The sequence below is a fragment of the Falco biarmicus genome, unplaced genomic scaffold, assembly GCF_023638135.1.
Source record: "Falco biarmicus isolate bFalBia1 unplaced genomic scaffold, bFalBia1.pri scaffold_316, whole genome shotgun sequence".
NCBI lineage: Eukaryota > Metazoa > Chordata > Aves > Falconiformes > Falconidae > Falco > Falco biarmicus.
In genome coordinates, this window is record NW_026611878.1 from 60929 (window position 1) to 79695 (window position 18767).

General features: G+C 60.4%; 1 protein-coding gene across 1 annotated transcript; it reads right to left on the reverse strand.

The window, feature by feature from the left end:
* Nucleotides 1-403: 403 nt before the first annotated feature.
* On the reverse strand, nucleotides 404-10042 carry LOC130143501 (solute carrier family 22 member 6-A-like). The gene is given in 11 exon segments (XM_056326184.1): nucleotides 404-1190; nucleotides 2454-2657; nucleotides 2753-2861; nucleotides 4853-5067; nucleotides 6060-6100; nucleotides 6102-6176; nucleotides 6263-6386; nucleotides 6467-6635; nucleotides 7706-7860; nucleotides 7966-8069; nucleotides 8945-10042. Coding segments are annotated over 11 exon segments (1920 nt in total). The 5' UTR covers nucleotides 9587-10042; the 3' UTR covers nucleotides 404-1108.
* Nucleotides 10043-18767: the final 8725 nt, after the last annotated feature.

The window sequence follows — 18767 nt, forward strand, 5'->3', positions numbered from 1 at the left end:
GGGTTTTTTGGAGGGGAAAAGTGACTTTTGGAGAGGAACCATCTGGGACCCAACCTCCTTCATCCAGCTCTTGGTGGACCCTCAGGTGGCATCGCGTGGAGGAGGGGGTTGTCTTGGCTTGGGTCAGCGTTGGGTCAACGTTGGGTCAATGTTGGGTCAACGTTGGGTTAATTTTTAGCGATTTTAGCGGTGGGAAGGTGCTGACGGAGGCGACCATGCTCGGGTGGTCACCTGGCTTCGTCAGGGGTTAATTTTTGATGGGGTCAAAGCAACCGGGGGGGGGGTGGGGTGGGGGTGGTTGGTGGGGTCAAGGGACACGTTGGCGGTGGGAGCAAGGGCCGGGGTGGCCGGGGGAAGTCGGGGAAGGGGCATCGTGGTGGTAGATGAGTGGGAGCTTCTCATCCTTCTTCTTCTAGGGGTCTCTCTACTGGGGCAAGGGGTGGGTGCGTTTGGGGTTGTTGGGGGTTGGGTTGTTGGAGGTGACCGCCAATGTGGTGGTCTTGGGTGTCGTCTTATGGGGGTGACCTCGGGGACATGGTTCTTGGGCATCGTCTGACTGGAAGTGACCTCAGGGTCAAGGTTCTGAGGTGTCATTGAAGGTGACCTCCAAGAAAAGGAGGTTCTTGGGTGTCACCTTATGGGTGGTGACCTCAGGGACAAGGTTCTGAGGTGTCATTGAAGGTGACCTCCAAGAAAAGGGGGTTCTTGGGTGTCACCTTATGGGTGGTGACCTCGGGGATGAGCTTATGAGGTGTCATCTTACTGAAGGTGACCTCCACTGTGGTGCTCTTGGGTGTCATCTTATGGGGGGTGACCTTGGGGACACGATTCTTGGGCATTGTCCCATCGGAGGTGACCTCGGACCTATCAGACGTGGTTTTTTGGGTGCCACTTGTTGGAGGTCACCTTGGGGGGGGCTCAGAGAACACCCTGAGACATTTTCCCCACTGGACCTGCTTTATTCCTCCAAGGACACCCCCTGCCCACCCCAGGTCACCAGCTGTCCCCAAAACAGGGATGGGGACCCATGGGTGAGGGTGGGTGATGGTGGCCGGGCATAGGGTGCTGTCCCAACCCCACCCACCCACCCACCCCCCGCCATGGTCCTTCAGGCCTCCTTCTGTGGGCCCTTGTCGTGGGGCTGGAGGGGGATCTTCTCTTTGTGGTCCTTCATCTTCTTCCGCTTGGCCCTGGAGGAAGGAAGAGGAGGAGGAGGAGGGTCCCGTAGGGCAGGGCAGGAAGGGTGGGGGTGGCGCACCCATCGGTCCAGCCACTCGGCCACCCGTATCGCTCCTTCTTCTGCCCACCCACTCATCCACTTGTTCCTCCACTCGTGCGTCTGTCCCTCCACCCAGAAGTTCGTCATCTTTCAGTCTGTCCGTCTGTCTAACCATCCATCCATCATCATCCATCATCCATCCATCCAACCATCCATCCATCCATCATCATCCATCATCCAACCCATTATCCATCCATCCAACCATCCACCCATCATCATCCATCATCCAACCATCCATCCATCATCATCCAACCATCATCCATCCATCCATCATCATCCAACCATCTTTCAACCAACCATCCATCCGTCGTCGTCCATCATCCAACCATCAACCAACCATCCATCAATCCATCATCATCCAACCACCATCCCAACCACCATCCAACCATCATCCAACCATCCAACTGTCCACCTATCATCATCCAACCATCATCATCATCCATCCAACCATCCATCCAACCATCCAACTGTCCACCTATCACCATCCAACCATCATCCATCCATCCATCATCATCCAACCATCATCCATCCATCCATCCATCATCATCCAACCATCATTCAACCATCCATCCATCATCATCCAACCATCATCCATCCATCCATCATCATCCAACCATCATTCAACCATCCACCTATCACCATCCAACCATCATCCATCCATCCATCATCATCCAACCATCATCCATCCATCCATCCATCATCATCCAACCATCATTCAACCATCCATCCATCATCATCCAACCATCATCCATCCATCCATCATCATCCAACCATCATTCAACCATCCATCCATCATCATCCAACCATCATCCATCCATCCATCATTATCCATCATCCAACCATCCAACTGTCCACCCATCGTCATCCATCCATCCGTCATCATCCAACCATCCATAATCACCCAACCACCCATCCATCATCATCCATCACCCAAACACTCATCCATCGTCATCCATCACCCAACCGTCATCATACAACCACCATCCAACCATCATCCAACCATCATCATACAACCACCATCCAACCACCATCCAACCACCCATCATCATCCATCACCCAACCCCCATCCAACTGTCCACCCATCATCATCCAACCATCCGTCCATCGCCATCCACCCCTCACCCATCCATCCATCCATCCTCCACCCACCCACCCCTTCCTCCCACGTGCCCACCTGCTCTCCACCTCCTCGATGGTGTCGGGCAGGGGCGTGTTGAGGGTCTCTGGGAGGAACCCGGCCGCCACGGCTGCCACCACGGGGGCCACCCCGTAGACCGCGGGGGGCAAGAAGGGGTAGTACTCATCCATCATCTTCACCAGCGGCGCTACGATGCCACCCACTCGGGCCATGGTGCTACCAAAGCCCAGCCCGGTCTGCCTGCCGGCGCCGGGGTGGGGGAGGTCACCATGGGGCTGGGACCACCCTGGGGGTGTCACTTTGGGGGGGGGTGAGGTGCCCCAAGGTGGGGTTACCTGATGGGGGTGGGGTAGAGCTCGGTGGTGTAGAGGAAGACGCAGTTGAAGGAGGCGGAGAGACAACCCTTGCCGATGACGGCCAGCGCCGTGCGCACCGTCTGCAGCTCTGGGGTGGAGAGAAGGATGGGGTGGCCTCCACCGCCGGGTAGGAGCCACCTCCGGGTGGGGGGGTGGGGGGAGGGGGGGGGAGGGGGGGGTGGAGATGTGGAGGGGTGGTTGGAGACATGGGGAGATGGTTGAGACATGGGGAGATGGTTGGAGACATGATGGATGGATGGAGACATGGAGGGGTGGTTGGAGACATGGAGGGGTGGTTGGAGACATGATGGATGGATGGATGGAGAGGTGGAGGGGTGGTTTGAAGACGTGGGGACATGTTGGAGACATGGAGGGATGGATGGAGACATGGAGGGATGGTTGAAGACATGGTGGATGGATGGAGACGTGGAGGGGTGGTTGGAGACGTGGGGAGATGATTTGGAGACATGGGGAGATGGTTGTAGACATGATGGATGGATGGATGGAGAGGTGGAGGGGTGGTTGGAGACATGGAGGGATGGTTGGAGACATGGTGGATGGATGGATGGAGACGTGGAGGGATGGTTGCAGATATGGAGGGGTGGTTGGAGACGTGGAAGGGTGGATTGGAGATGTGGACGGGTGGTTGGAGACACGGGGAGATGGTTTGGAGGCATGGTGAGATGGTTGGAGACATGATGGATGGATGGAGACGTGGAGGGGTTGGTTTGAAGATGTGGGGACATGGAGACATGGAGGGGTGGTTGGAGATATGGAGGGGTGGTTGGAGACATGATGGATGGATGGATGGAGAGGTGGAGGGGTGGTTGGAGACATGGAGGGATGGTTGGAGACATGGGGAGATGGTTTGGAGGCATGGGGAGATGGTTGGAGACATGATGGATGGATGGAGACATGGAGGGGTGGTTGGAGACATGATGGATGGATGGATGGAGAGGTGGAGGGGTGGTTTGAAGACGTGGGGACATGTTGGAGACATGGAGGGATGGATGGAGACATGGAGGGATGGTTGAAGACATGGTGGATGGATGGAGACGTGGAGGGGTGGTTGGAGACGTGGGGAGATGATTTGGAGACATGGGGAGATGGTTGTAGACATGATGGATGGATGGATGGAGAGGTGGAGGGGTGGTTGGAGACATGGAGGGATGGTTGGAGACATGGTGGATGGATGGATGGAGAGGTGGAGGGGTGGTTGGAGACATGGAGGGATGGTTGAAGACATGGTGGATGGATGGAGACGTGGAGGGGTGGTTGGAGACGTGGGGAGATGATTTGGAGACATGGGGAGATGGTTGTAGACATGATGGATGGATGGATGGAGAGGTGGAGGGGTGGTTGGAGACATGGAGGGATGGTTGGAGACATGGTGGATGGATGGATGGAGAGGTGGAGGGGTGGTTGGAGACATGGAGGGATGGTTGGAGACATGGTGGATGGATGGATGGAGACGTGGAGGGATGGTTGCAGATATGGAGGGGTGGTTGGAGACGTGGAAGGGTGGATTGGAGATGTGGACGGGTGGTTGGAGACACGGGGAGATGGTTTGGAGGCATGGCGAGATGGTTGGAGACATGATGGATGGATGGAGACGTGGAGGGGTGGTTTGAAGATGTGGGGACATGGAGACATGGAGGGGTGGTTGGAGATATGGAGGGGTGGTTGGAGACATGATGGATGGATGGATGGAGAGGTGGAGGGGTGGTTGGAGACATGGAGGGGTGGTTGGAGACATGGGGAGATGGTTTGGAGGCATGGGGAGATGGTTGGAGACATGATGGATGGATGGATGGAGACGTGGAGGGGTGGTTTGAAGACGTGGGGACATGTTGGAGACATGGAGGGGTGGTTGGAGACATGGAGGGGTGGATGGAGATGTGATGGATGGATGTGATGGATGGGTGGATGGATGGAAAGGTAGATGCTTGGTTGGCTGGAGAAGGAAGGGATGGGTGAAGAGCAGAGTAGGGTGGAGTGGCGGACGGGTGGGGACATCAGTGGCCGGCCAGAGCCACGCAGAAGCTTCCCCATCACCCCACCAGCACCACATCCACCCACCTGTGGAGACAAAGATGTTGGCGATGATGACCAAGCCCGCCAAGAAGAGGGCCACCATGAGTGATACCCGCCGGCCAATGTAGCTGAGGGAGATGGTCACCACCACTTTGGCCGGGAAGTCAACAGCGCCGAAAATCACCTGGATGAGGTAAATGCTGACGCCGAAGTTCTGCAGGTCCATGGCCAACCCGTAGTAGGAGAAGCTGATGGAGAACCTGGAGTGCAGCAGAGGGAGGGACGGCCCTGGGTGTGGTGGCACCTCTCCGGGATGTCCCCAGGGCAGAGGGGGAGGAGAAGGGGGCTGGGGTGCAGCTGGGGGGCTGAGTCTGCTGAGGGTGTCCATCTGTCCATCTACTCAACCAACCATCCCAACCATCCATCCAACCAATGAACCAACTGTCCAAACATCCATCCAACCAACCAACCATCCAATCAATGAACCAACTGTCCAACCATCCAACCAACCAACCAACCAACCAACCATCCAACCAACCATCCAACCATCCATCCAACGAATGAACCAACTGTCCAACCATCCATCCAACCAACCAACCAACCAACCATCCAACCAACCATCCATCCATCCAACCATCCAACCAACCATCCATCCATCCAACCATCCAACCAACAATCCATCCATCCAACCATCCAACCAACCATCCAACCAACAATCCATCCATCCAACCATCCAACCGACCATCCAACCAACAATCCATCCATCCAACCATCCAAACAACCATCCAACCAACTAACCAGCCATCTAACCAGCCATCCAACCAACCATCCATCCAACTGTCCAACCAACTAACCATCCATCTAACCATCCATCCAACCAACCATCCATCCAACTGTCCAACCAACTAACCATCATCTAACCATCCATCCAACTGTCCAACCAACTAACCATCCATCTAACCAACCAACCATCTGACCAACGAACCAACTGTCCAACCAACCAACCATCCATCCAACCAACCATCCAACCAACTAACCATCCATCCAACCATCCAACGAACCATCCACCCATCTAACGAACCAATCAACCATCCATCTAACCAACCAACCAACCAACCATCCATTCATCCAACCAATCACCCAACTGTCCACCCACCCATCCTACCACCCATCCCTCCACCCCTTCCTTCTCCCACCCATCCCTCCAACTCTTCCTCTCCCTCCCCCCAAGCCTTCCCCAGCCCAGCCCCACCAGACGATGGAGAGGCAGAAGAAGATGTGGCGGATGACGGGGGGTCCGGACCAGGTCGGAGATGGTGTAGGAGGACTTCAGACCGGCCAACTCCTCCTTCATGTTGGACTTCAGGATCTGGGAGAAGGAGGAAGTGGGAGAGGTTGGCAGGGGACAGGGGGTGGGACACCAAGACCTCAACCACCACCACGGGGCCACCATACCTCTACCGTGATCTTCTCCCCTTCCTCCTTCCTCTTGTTAATGGTGGCCACCCGCTGCAGGACCTTCACAGCCCTCTCGGCCCTCCCCGAGAGCACCAGCCAACGGGCGGACTCGGCCAACCACCTGCCGTCAACGCGGGGGAAACTGAGGCACGAAGCCCAACCTGTCCCCGTGACCTTCCCCAAGGGTCCCAAGTGTCCTACCAGGAGTAGAGGAGGAAGACGAAGAAGGGCAGGGAGACGGTGAGTTGGAGCCAGCGCCAGTGGGGGACAGCGTAGGCCACGCCAGCCAGCAGGATCTGGCCCAGGGTGTAGGCGAAGCCCGTGATGGCCACGGTGATGGCGCGGTAGGGCGTGGGGATCCACTCCACCACTGCAAGGCACCACGGGGACACGTCTGACATGGGGTCACCACCCCCACCCCCCCCATTCTCCGTCACCCTCCTTGGGAATGTGGCCTCCCCATCATCTCCAGATGCTTTGGCACCACAGGGCCACGGCCACGGTGATGGCCCCACCGGTGGCCACTGGGATGGCCCCCGCAGGAGCCACGGGGGTGTCTCCATCTGTGGAAAGGGAGATGTCCCCAGCCACCGTCGTTGGGGACATCTGCATCCATGGCCATGCGGTGTCCCTCTCTGTGGCCACGGTGATGTCCCCATCCATGGCCACAGTGATGTCCCCACCTGTAGCCACTGTGACAACCCCATCCATGGCCATTGGGTTGTCCCCCTTCCTTATCACTGTCCCCAGCCATGGTCATGGGGACATCCATGGCCATGGTGACGGCCCCATCCGTGGCCACTGGGCCATCTCCATCCATGGCCATCAGGTTGTCCCCATCCATGGCCATCGGGCTGTCCCCATCTATGGCCATTGGGCCATCTCCATCCATGGCCACTGGGCCATCTCCATCCATGGCCACTGAGCTGTCCCCATCCATGGCCATCGGGTTGTCCCCACCCATGGCCACTGGGCCATCTCCATCCATGGCCATTGGGTTGTCCACATCCATGGCCACTGGGCCATCTCCATCCATGGCCATCGGGTTGTCCCCATCCATGGCCATCGGGCTGTCCCCCTCTATGGCCATTGGGCCAACTCCATCCATGGCCACTGGGCCATCTCCATCCATGGCCATTGGGCTGTCCCCATCCATGGCCATCGGTTTGTCCTCATCCATGGCCATTCAGCCATCTCCATCCATGGCCGTTGGGCTGTCCCCATCTATGGCCATTGGGCCATCTCCATCCATGGCCATTGAGCTGTCCCCATCCATGGCCATTGGGCCATCTCCATCCATGGCCATTGGGTTATCCCCATCCATGGCCATCGGGTTGTCCCCATCCTTGGCCATCGGGTAGTCCCCACCCATGGCCATTGGGCCATCTCCATCCATGGCCATCGGGTTGTCCCCACCCAGGTCCCCGTGGTCACCCTCACCCAGGCAGGCGATGCTGAGGCCGAAGCCGGAGAGGGCCATGCCACCGGCGAAGCGGAAGACGCAGTAGGACGCGTAGTTGGGGGCGAAGGCCGTGCAGGTCCCCATCACCCCCAGCTGCAGGTAGGACCACATCAACATGGCCTTGCGCCCAAACCTGCAACGGGGAGGCACTGGGTGGCACTGGGAGCTACTGGGCGAGAGGTTCTCCCATGCCCCATGGGGAAACTGAGGCACGGGGAGGGGTCTCTGCTGCCTTTACCTGTCCGAGAGGCCCCCCAGGACCAGGGCACCCACCAGGACCCCGGCCATGTAGATGGATTGGGCCATCTGCCGGAGCTGCCGGTAGCTGCAGACGAGGTCCCACTGCGGGGAGGTGGGGGGGAGGGGAGGGTCATCGGTCTTCTCCTCCCACCTCTCAGTGCTTCTGGTCTCCACACCATCCATCCATCCATCCATCCATCCATCCATCCATCCCACGTCATCCCCGTAGCCCCAGTGTCCCCACAGGGCTCCATCTCCACCCCACTATCTCCATATGGTTCCACCTCCATCCTTCAACCCTATATGGCTCCATCTCCACCCCATCATCTCCATACGGCTCCATCTCCACCCTCCAATCCCATGTGGGTCCATCTCCATATGGTTCCATCTTCATCTTCCAACCCCAAATGGCTCCATCTCCACCCCACCATCTCCAGATGGTTCCATCTCCATCCTCCAGCCCCATATGGCACCATCTCTATATGGCTCTACCTCCACCCCTTCATCTCCATATGGCACCATCTCCATCCTCCAACCCCCCGATATGGCACCATCTCCAGATGGTTCCATCTCCATCCCCCAACCCCATATGGCTCCATCTCCACCCTCCATCTCCATATGGCTTCATCTCCACCCTCCAGCCCCCATATGGCTCCACCTCCACCCCTTCATCTCCATATGGCTCCATCTCCATCCCCCAACCCTACGTGGCTCCATCTTCATCCTCCAACCCCATATGGGTCCATCTCCATCCCCCAACCCCATACGGCTCCATCTCCAGATGGCTCCATCTCCAGATGGTTCCATCTCCACCCTCCAACTCCACATGGTTCCATCTCCACCCTCCAGCCCCATATGTCTCCATCTCCATCCGATTCCATCCCTCCACCCCCATCCCCCCCTCCCTCACCCTGGAGATGCTGGTGCCCACATGGCCACCGTGGTCACCTTCCCACCTCCCCACCCCCCGTCCCCACCTCGTTGACGATGGTGGCCACGTAGATGCTGAGGTCGTAGTCCCAGCCGTCGTGGCAGGGCTCAGTGGGCCGGTGGCCAGTGGTGCTGTTGGTGGCGGACAAGGCCACGTAGCGCCGGCAGGACCCCAAGGTGGCATCGGGGGACACCAGGGTGCCATTGGGCCACCCCAGGGTAGCACCAGCGGGCCCCAGGGTGCCGTTGGAGGAACCCAAGGTGGCATCAGCCTGGACATGGGTGCCAGCAGGGCGACCTTCAAGCGTGACGTGGGTGGCACCGGGGGACCCAAGGCTGTCATCGGGGGACCTCAGGGTGGCACCCGAGGTGCCACCAGGAGGCCTCAGGATGGCGTTGGAGGACCTCAAGGTGGTATCGGAGGACCTCAAGGTGGCATCGGAGGCTGCTGAGATGCCACCAGGGGTGGCCTCAGGTGGCCCAGGGGTGGCTCCGGGTGGCCCTGGGGTGGCAGCGGGTGCGGGGGTGGCAGCGGGGACGCGGCAGCGGTGGGGGGGGACGGCGGCGGTGAAGTTCTGCAGCAGGTTGTGGCTGGCCATGAGCAGGATGGGCACCGCCAGCAGCGCCGTCTGCAGCACCTGGAAGCGGCCCAGCCCCCCGACCTGCGCCAGCACCGCCCCGAATGGCATCCTGGGGGGGGCAGGGTCACCCGCGGGGACACCGACGGGTGCGGGGACACCGACGGGTGTGGGGACACTGCTGGGCGTGGGGAACAGCGTCACTCATGGGGGCACCACCACCCATGGGGACATCATCGCCCATGGGGACATCATCGCCCATGGGGACACCATCACTCATGGGGACACCACCACCCATGGGGACATCATCGCCCATGGGGACATCATCGCCCATGGGGACACCATCACTCATGGGGACACCACCACCCATGGGGACATCATCGCCCATGGGGACATCATCGCCCATAGGGACACCATCACTCATGGGGACATCATCACCCATGGGGACATCATCGCCCATGGGGACACCATCACTCATGGGGACACCACCACCCATGGGGACATTATCACCCATGGGGACATCATCGCCCATGGGGACACCATCACTCATGGGGACACCATTGCCCATGGGGACATCATCGCCCATGGGGACACCACCACCCATGGGGACACCACCACCCATGGGGACATAATCACCCATGGGGACACCATCACCCATGGGGACACCATTGCCCATGGGGACACTATCACTCATGGGGACATCACTAGGGACACCATCACCCATGGGGACCACCACCCATGGGGACACTGTCACTCGTGGGGACACCATCGCACATGGGTACACCAGTACCTGCGGGGCCACCACCACCCATGGGGACACCATCACAGGGGACATTGACGCCCATGGGGCCACCACCACCCACAGGGCCACCATCACAGGTGACATTGGGGGCCACCATCACAGGGGGGCCACCCCAGCAGGAACCCTGGGGCCACCAGGCCATGGGGACAAGGGGACACGGGGACAAAGACATGGGGACAGGGGACAAACCCGGGGGGGGTGGCCTGGGGGCGGGGACATGGCGACCACCAGGGTGATGGAGCAGCGAGGGACGGTGTCACCACTTGCGTCACACATCCCCTGACCCCCCCCATGTCCCCGTCCCCTCCCAGCGTGTCCCTGTCCCCATGTCTCCCTGGGGACGGGGACATCCGGCCAGCTGTGACCCCCCTGTCCCCAAGGTGAAGGGTCCCCTCTCTGATGTCCCCACCCCCTCCCTGATGTCCCCAACCCATCCCTGATGTCCCCAACCCCTCTCTGATGTCCCCAACCCCTCCCTGATGTCCCCAACCCCTCTCTGATGTCCCCAACCCACCCCACATTCCCTCCACAATGTCCCCAACCCCTCCATGGTGTCCCCAACCCCTCCCTGATGTCCCCAACCCCTCCCTGATGTCCCCAACCCCTCTCTGATGTCCCCAACCCCTCCCTGATGTCCCCCACCCCCCTGATGTTCCCAACCCCTCTCTGATGTCCCCAACCCCTCTCTGATGTCCCCAACCCCTCCCTGATGTCCCCAACCCACCCCCACGTTCCCTCCACAATGTCCCCAACCCTCTCTGATGTCCCCAACCCCTCCCTGATGTCCCCCACCCCTCCCTGATGTTCCCAACCCCTCTCTGATGTCCCCAACCCATCCCTGATGTCCCCCACCCCTCCCTGATGTCCCCCACCCCTCTCTGATGTCCCCACCCCCTCCCTGATGTCCCCACCCCCTCCCTGATGTCCCCAACCCATCCCTGATGTCCCCAACCCCTCCCTGATGTCCCCCACCCCTCTCCGATGTCCCCACCCCCTCCCTGATGTCCCCAACCCCTCCCTGATGTCCCCAACCCATCCCTGATGTCCCCAACCCCTCCCTGATGTCCCCAACCCCTCCCTGATGTCCCCAACCCCTCTCTGATATCCCCAACCCCTCCCTGATGTCCCCAACCCATCCCTGATGTCCCCAACCCACCCCACATTCCCTCTCTGATGTCCCCAACCCCTCCCTGATGTCCCCAACCCCTCCCTGATGTCCCCCAACCCACCCCACGTTCCCTCCACAATGTCCCCAACCCCTCCCTGATGTCCCCCACCCCTCCCTGCTGTTCCCAACCCATCCCTGATGTCCCCAACCCCTCCCTGATGTCCCCAACCCCTCCCTGATGTTCCCCACCCCTCTCTGATGTCCCCAACCCCTCCCTGATGTCCCCAACCCCTCCCTGATGTCCCCAACCCACCCCACGTTCCATCCCTGATGTCCCCAACCCCTCCCTGATGTCCCCAACCCACCCCACGTTCCATCCCTGATGTCCCCAACCCCTCCCTGATGTCCCCAACCCCTCCCTGATGTCCCCAACCCATCCCTGATGTCCCCAACCCACCCCACGTTCCATCCCTGAAGTCCCCAACCCCTCCCTGATGTCCCCCACCCCTCTCTGATGTCCCCAACCCCTCCCTGATGTCCCCAACCCCTCCCTGATGTCCCCAACCCATTCCTGATGTCCCCAACCCATCCCTGATGTCCCCAACCCCTCCCTGATGTTCCCCACCCTCTCTGATGTCCCCAACCCACCCCACGTTCCATCCCTGATGTCCCCAACCCCTCCCTGATGTCCCCAACCCACCCCACGTTCCATCCCTGATGTCCCCAACCCCTCCCTGATGTCCCCAACCCCTCCCTGATGTCCCCAACCCATCCCTGATGTCCCCAACCCACCCCACGTTCCATCCCTGAAGTCCCCAACCCCTCCCTGATGTCCCCCACCCCTCTCTGATGTCCCCAACCCCTCCCTGATGTCCCCAACCCCTCCCTGATGTCCCCAACCCATTCCTGATGTCCCCAACCCATCCCTGATGTCCCCAACCCCTCCCTGATGTTCCCCACCCCTCTCTGATGTCCCCAACCCACCCCACGTTCCATCCCTGATGTCCCCAACCCCTCCCTGATGTCCCCAACCCACCCCACGTTCCATCCCTGATGTCCCCAACCCCTCCCTGATGTCCCCAACCCCTCTCTGATGTCCCCAACCCACCCCACATTCCCTCCCTGATGTCCCCAACCCCTCCCTGATGTCCCTAACCCCTCCCTGATGTCCCCCACCCCTCTCTGATGTCCCCAACCCCTCCCTGATGTCCCCAACCCCTCCCTGATGTCCCCAACCCCTCCCTGATGTCCCCCACCCCTCCCTGATGTCCCCAACCCATCCCCTGATGTCCCCAACCCCTCCCTGATGTCCCCAACCCCTCCCTGATGTCCCCAACCCCTCCCTGATGTTCCCAACCCCCTCTCTGATGTCCCCAACCCCTCCCTGATGTCCCCCACCCCTCCCTGATGTTCCCAACCCCTCTCTGATGTCCCCAACCCCTCCCTGATGTCCCCCACCCCTCCCTGATGTCCCCAACCCATCCCCGATGTCCCCAACCTCTCCCTGATGTCCCCCACCCCTCCTTGATGTCCCCACCCCCTCCCTGATGTCCCCAACCTCTCCCTGATGTCCCCAACCCCTCCCTGATGTCCCCAACCCATCCCCGATGTCCCCAACCCTCTCCCTGATGTCCCCCACCCCTCCCTGATGTCCCCAACCCCTCCCTGATGTCCCCAACCCCTCCCTGATGTCCCCAACCCCTCTCTGATGTCCCCAACCCCTCCCTGATGTCCCCAACCCATCCCCGATGTCCCCAACCTCTCCCTGATGTCCCCAACCCCTCCCTGATGTCCCCCACCCCTCTCTGATGTCCCAAACCCATCCCTGATGTCCCCAACCCCTCCCTGATGTCCCCAACCCCTCCCTGATGTCCCCAACCTCTCCCTGATGTCCCCAACCCCTCCCTGATGTCCCCAACCCATCCCTGATGTCCCCCACCCCTCCCTGATGTTCCCAACCCCTCTCTGATGTCCCCAACCCCTCCCTGATGTCCCCAACCCCTCTCTGATGTCCCCAACCCATCCCTGATGTCCCCAACCCCTCTCTGATGTCCCCCACCCCTCCCTGATGTCCCCAACCCCTCCCTGATGTCCCCCACCCCTCCCTGATGTCCCCAACCCCTCTCTGATGTCCCCAACCCCTCCTGATGTCCCCACCCCTCCCTGATGTCCCCCAACCCCTCTCTGATGTCCCCAACCCCTCCCTGATGTCCCAACCCCTCCCTGATGTCCCCAACCCCTCCCTGATGTTCCCAACCCCTCTCTGATGTCCCCAACCCATCCCTGATGTCCCCCACCCCTCCCTGATGTTCCCAACCCCTCTCTGATGTCCCCCAACCCCTCCCTGATGTCCCCAACCCCTCTCTGATGTCCCCAACCCATCCCTGATGTCCCCAACCCCTCTCTGATGTCCCCCACCCCTCCCTGATGTCCCCAACCCCTCCCTGATGTCCCCAACCCCTCCCTGATGTCCCCAACCCCTCCCTGATGTCCCCACCCCTCCCTGATGTCCCCAACCCCTCTCTGATGTCCCCAACCCATCCCTGATGTCCCCAACCCCTCCCTGATGTCCCCAACCCCTCCCTGATGGTCCCCAACCCCTCCCTGATGTTCCCAACCCCTCTCTGATGTCCCCAACCCCTCCCTGATGTCCCCACCCCTCCCTGATGTTCCCAACCCCTCTCTGATGTCCCCAACCCCTCCCTGATGTCCCCCACCCCTTCCTGATGTCCCCAAACCCATCCCCGATGTCCCCAACCTCTCCCTGATGTCCCCCACCCCTCCTTGATGTCCCCACCCCCTCCCTGATGTCCCCAACCTCTCCCTGATGTCCCCAACCCCTCCCTGATGTCCCCAACCCATCCCCGATGTCCCCAACCTCTCCCTGATGTCCCCCACCCCTCCCTGATGTCCCCAACCCCTCCCTGATGTCCCCAACCCCTCTCTGATGTCCCCAACCCCTCCCTGATGTCCCCAACCCATCCCCGATGTCCCCAACCTCTCCCTGATGTCCCCAACCCCTCCCTGATGTCCCCCACCCCTCTCTGATGTCCCAAACCCCTCCCTGATGTCCCCAACCCCCTCCCCTGATGTCCCGAACCTCTCCCTGATGTCCCCAACCCATCCCTGATGTCCCCCACCCCTCCCTGATGTTCCCAACCCCTCTCTGATGTCCCCAACCCCTCCCTGATGTCCCCAACCCCTCCCTGATGTCCCCAACCCATCCCTGATGTCCCCAACCCCTCCCTGATGTCCCCAACCCCTCCCTGATGTCCCCCCACCCCTCCCTGATGTCCCCAACCCATCCCTGATGTCCCCAACCCCTCTCTGATGTCCCCCACCCCTCTCTGATGTCCCCAACCCCACCCTGATGTCCCCCAACCCCTCTCTGATGTCCCCCACCCCTCCCTGATGTCCCCAACCCCTCCCTGATGTCCCCAACCCATCCCTGATGTCCCCAACCCCTCTCTGATGTCCCCAACCCCTCCCTGATGTCCCCACCCCTCCCTGATGTCCCCAACCCCTCTCTGATGTCCCCAACCCATCCCTGATGTCCCCAACCCCTCCCTGATGTCCCCCACCCCTCCCTGATGTCCCCAACCCATCCCCGATGTCCCCAACCCATCCCCGATGTCCCCAACCTCTCCCTGATGTCCCCAACCCCTCCCTGATGTCCCCCACCCCTCTCTGATGTCCCAAACCCCTCCCTGATGTCCCCAACCCCTCCCTGATGTCCCCCACCCCTCTCTGATGTCCCAAACCCCTCCCTGATGTCCCCCAACCCCTCCCTGATGTCCCCAACCCCTCCCTGATGTCCCCCACCCCTCCCTGATGTCCCCCACCCCTCCCTGATGTCCCCCACCCCTCCCTGATGTCCCCAACCCCCTCTCTGATGTCCCCAACCCCTCCCTGATGTCCCCAACCCCTCCCTGATGTCCCCACCCCTCCCTGATGTCCCCCACCCCTCCCTGATGTCCCCCACCCCTCCCACAGAGGCGCCCTCCCTGTGCCCCCCCCCAGTGCCCCCCGCTCCCCCGCACCCCCTTGTCCCTCCCCCTCCCCAGCACCCCCCTCCCCCTCCCAGTGCCCCCCATTTCCCCCCTCCCCCCCGTGCCCCCTCCCCCCCTGTGCCCCCCCTCCCCCTCACCCCCTTGTCCCCCCCCTCCCCGTGCCCCCTCCCCCTGCCCCCCCAGTACCCCCCCCGCCCCTCAGTGCCCCCCCTCCCCCCCGTGCCCCCTCCCCCCACCCCCCAGTGCCCCCCCCACCCATTTCCCCCCCGTGCCCCCTCCCCCCCCAATGTCCCCCTCCCCCTCTAGTCCCTCAGTGCCCCCCTCCCCCTCCCCCCTTGTCCCCCCCCCCTCCCCCAGTGCCCCCCCTCCCCTTCTTGTCCCCCCTCCCCCTGCCCCCCCAATGCCCCCCCCCCATTTCCCCCCCGTGCCCCCTCCCCCTGCCCCCCCAGTGCTCCCCCCCGCCCCTCAGTGCCCCCCCTCCCCCTCCCCCCCCCGTGCCCCCCCTCCCCTCCCCCCCCGTACCTGCCCTCCTGGGGGTGACGGCCCCAGCCCCGGGGTCCCCCCGCCCGCGGCCCCCTTATATAAGGCGAAAAGCGGCTCTTTTGGTTAAAGTGTCACCGGGATTAGGCCGGGGGGGGGGGCGGGGGGGGGGGCGGGGGGGAGGAGGCGGATTCCAACGCGGCGGGTGCCCGGGCGCCTGGGTCCCCCCCGTCCGCCGGCCCCACACTCTCCCCTATAGAGCCCCTATAGGTTACCCCCCCTATAGATCAACCCTTTTACCCTTAAGATCCCCCCCAACCCGCTGCCCCCCCCCCCCCCCCACACACACCTGTTGTCCCCCTATAGAGACCCTATGGAACTCCTATAGGGTCCCAGGGCTGCCTGCTGGGGTCCTATAGGTCCCCCAGAGCTCCTATAGATGCCTATAGAAGCCCAGTAACTCTCTGAGAGCCCCTATAGCCCCCCCCCCCCAACTCCCCCCCGAGACCCTATAGACCCCCTGGAACCCCCTACTGAGCCCCTCCCCCCATGCCCCCCCAGCCCCTATACATCTCTCCTGGACACCTATAGACCTCATATGTGCCCCTATAGACCCTTACAGCCTCCTATGAGGCCCCATATAGACTCCTATGGATTCCCTACAGACCCCCATATGTCCCTTGAAATGCCCTATTGCTCCCCCCTTCCCCCCCCGGCCCCCTCGGCACTCCATATGGACCCCTATAGCTTCTTTATGGGTTTCTATAGATTCCTCTAAACCACCCTACAGATGACTATAGACCCCCTTAGACCCCCTACAGGCTCCTAAAAGCCCCTATAACCCCCTATAGGCACCTATAGACCCCCTACAGGCTCCTACAAGCCCCAATAAACCCCTGAGAGGCCCCTATAGGCCCCTATAACCCCCCTATGAGCTCCTATAGGCCCCCTATAGACCCCCTATAGACTCCTATAAGCCCCTATAAATCCCTATAGGCCTCTATAGGCCCCCTACAGGCTCCTATAAGCCCCTATAACACCCTATAGACCTTTCTACAGTCTCCTATAAGCCCCCAAAAAACCCCAAGAAGCTCCTATAGGCCCTTATAGACCCCCTACAAGTTCCTATAAGCCCCCATAACCCCCTATAGAACTCCTTCAAGCACCTATAGACCCCTGTAAACCCCCTGATGGGTTCCTATAGGCACCTATAACCCCCCCATGAGCTCCTATAGGCCCCTATAGACCCCCTACAGCCTCCTATAAGCTCCTATTACTCCTATAGACCCCCTACAGCCTCCTATAAGCCCCTACAACCCCCTATAGGCCCTTATAGACCCCATATTGGCACCTATAAGCCCCTGTAAACCCCCTGATGGGTTCCTATAGGCCCCTATAACCCCGCCATGAGTTCCTATAGACCCCCTAAAGGCTCCTATAACCCTCTATAACACCTATAGGACCCCTAGAGGCTCCTATAACCCCCTATATCTCCTATAGGCCTCTATAAGCCCCCTATAGGCCCCTATAACCCCCCCTTAGAGACCCTTATATGTGCCTGTATCCCCCCCTTGGAAGCTCCTATAGTCCCCATAACACCTCCTGAACCCTCCTATAGGTCCCTATACCACCCCCATGAGCTCCTATAGGTCCCTATACACCCCCCGTGAGCTCCTATAGGTCCCTATACCCCCCCCCATAAGCTCCTATAGGTCTCTATAACCCCCCATGAGCTCCTATAGGTCCCTCTACCACCCCCATGAGCTCCTATAGGTCCCTATAACCCCCCATGAGCTCCTATAGGTCCCTATACCACCCCCATGAGCTCCTATAGGTCCCTATACCCCCCATGAGCTCCTATAGGTCCTTATACCCCCCCATGAGCTCCTATAAGGTCCCTATACCACCTCCATGAGCTCCTATAGGTCCCTATACCACCCCCATGAGCTCCTATAGGTCCTTATACCCCCCCATGAGCTCCTATAGGTCCCTATACCCCCCCCATGAGCTCCTATAGGTCCTTATACCCCCCCATGAGCTCCTATAAGGTCCCTATACCACCCCCATGAGCTCCTATAGGTCCTTATACCACCCCCATGAGCTCCTATAGGTCCCTATACCCCCCCATGAGCTCCTCTAAGGTCCCTATACCCCCCCCATGAGCTCCTATAAGGTCCCTATACCCCCCCATGAGCTCCTATAGGTCTCTATAACCCCCCATGAGCTCCTATAGGTCCCTATAACCCCCCATGAGCTCCTATAGGTCCCTATACCCCCCCCATGAGCTCCTATAGGTCCTTATACCCCCCATGAGCTCCTATAGGTCCTTATACCCCCCCATGAGCTCCTATAAGGTCCCTATACCACCCCCATGAGCTCCTATAGGTCCTTATACCACCCCCATGAGCTCCTATAGGTCCCTATACCACCCCCCCCATGAGCTCCTCTAAGGTCCCTATACCACCCCCATGAGCTCCTATAGGTCCCTATACCACCCCCATGAGCCCTTAGGTCTCTATAACCCCCCATGAGCTCCTATAGGTCCTATACCCCCCCCATGAGCTCCTATAGGTCCTATAACCCCCCCATGAGCTCCTATAGGTCCCTATACCCCCCCCATGAGCTCCTATAGGTCCTTATACCCCCCCATGAGCTCCTATAGGTCCCTATACCCCCCCATGAGCTCCTCTAAGGTCCCTATACCACCTCCATGAGCTCCTATAGGTCCCTATACCACCCCCATGAGCTCCTATAGTCCCTATACCCCCCCATGAGCTCCTATAGGTCCCTATACCCCCCCATGAGCTCCTATAGGTCCTTATACCCCCCCATGAGCTCCTATAGGTCCCTATACCCCCCCCATGAGCTCCTATAGGTCCTTATACCCCCCCA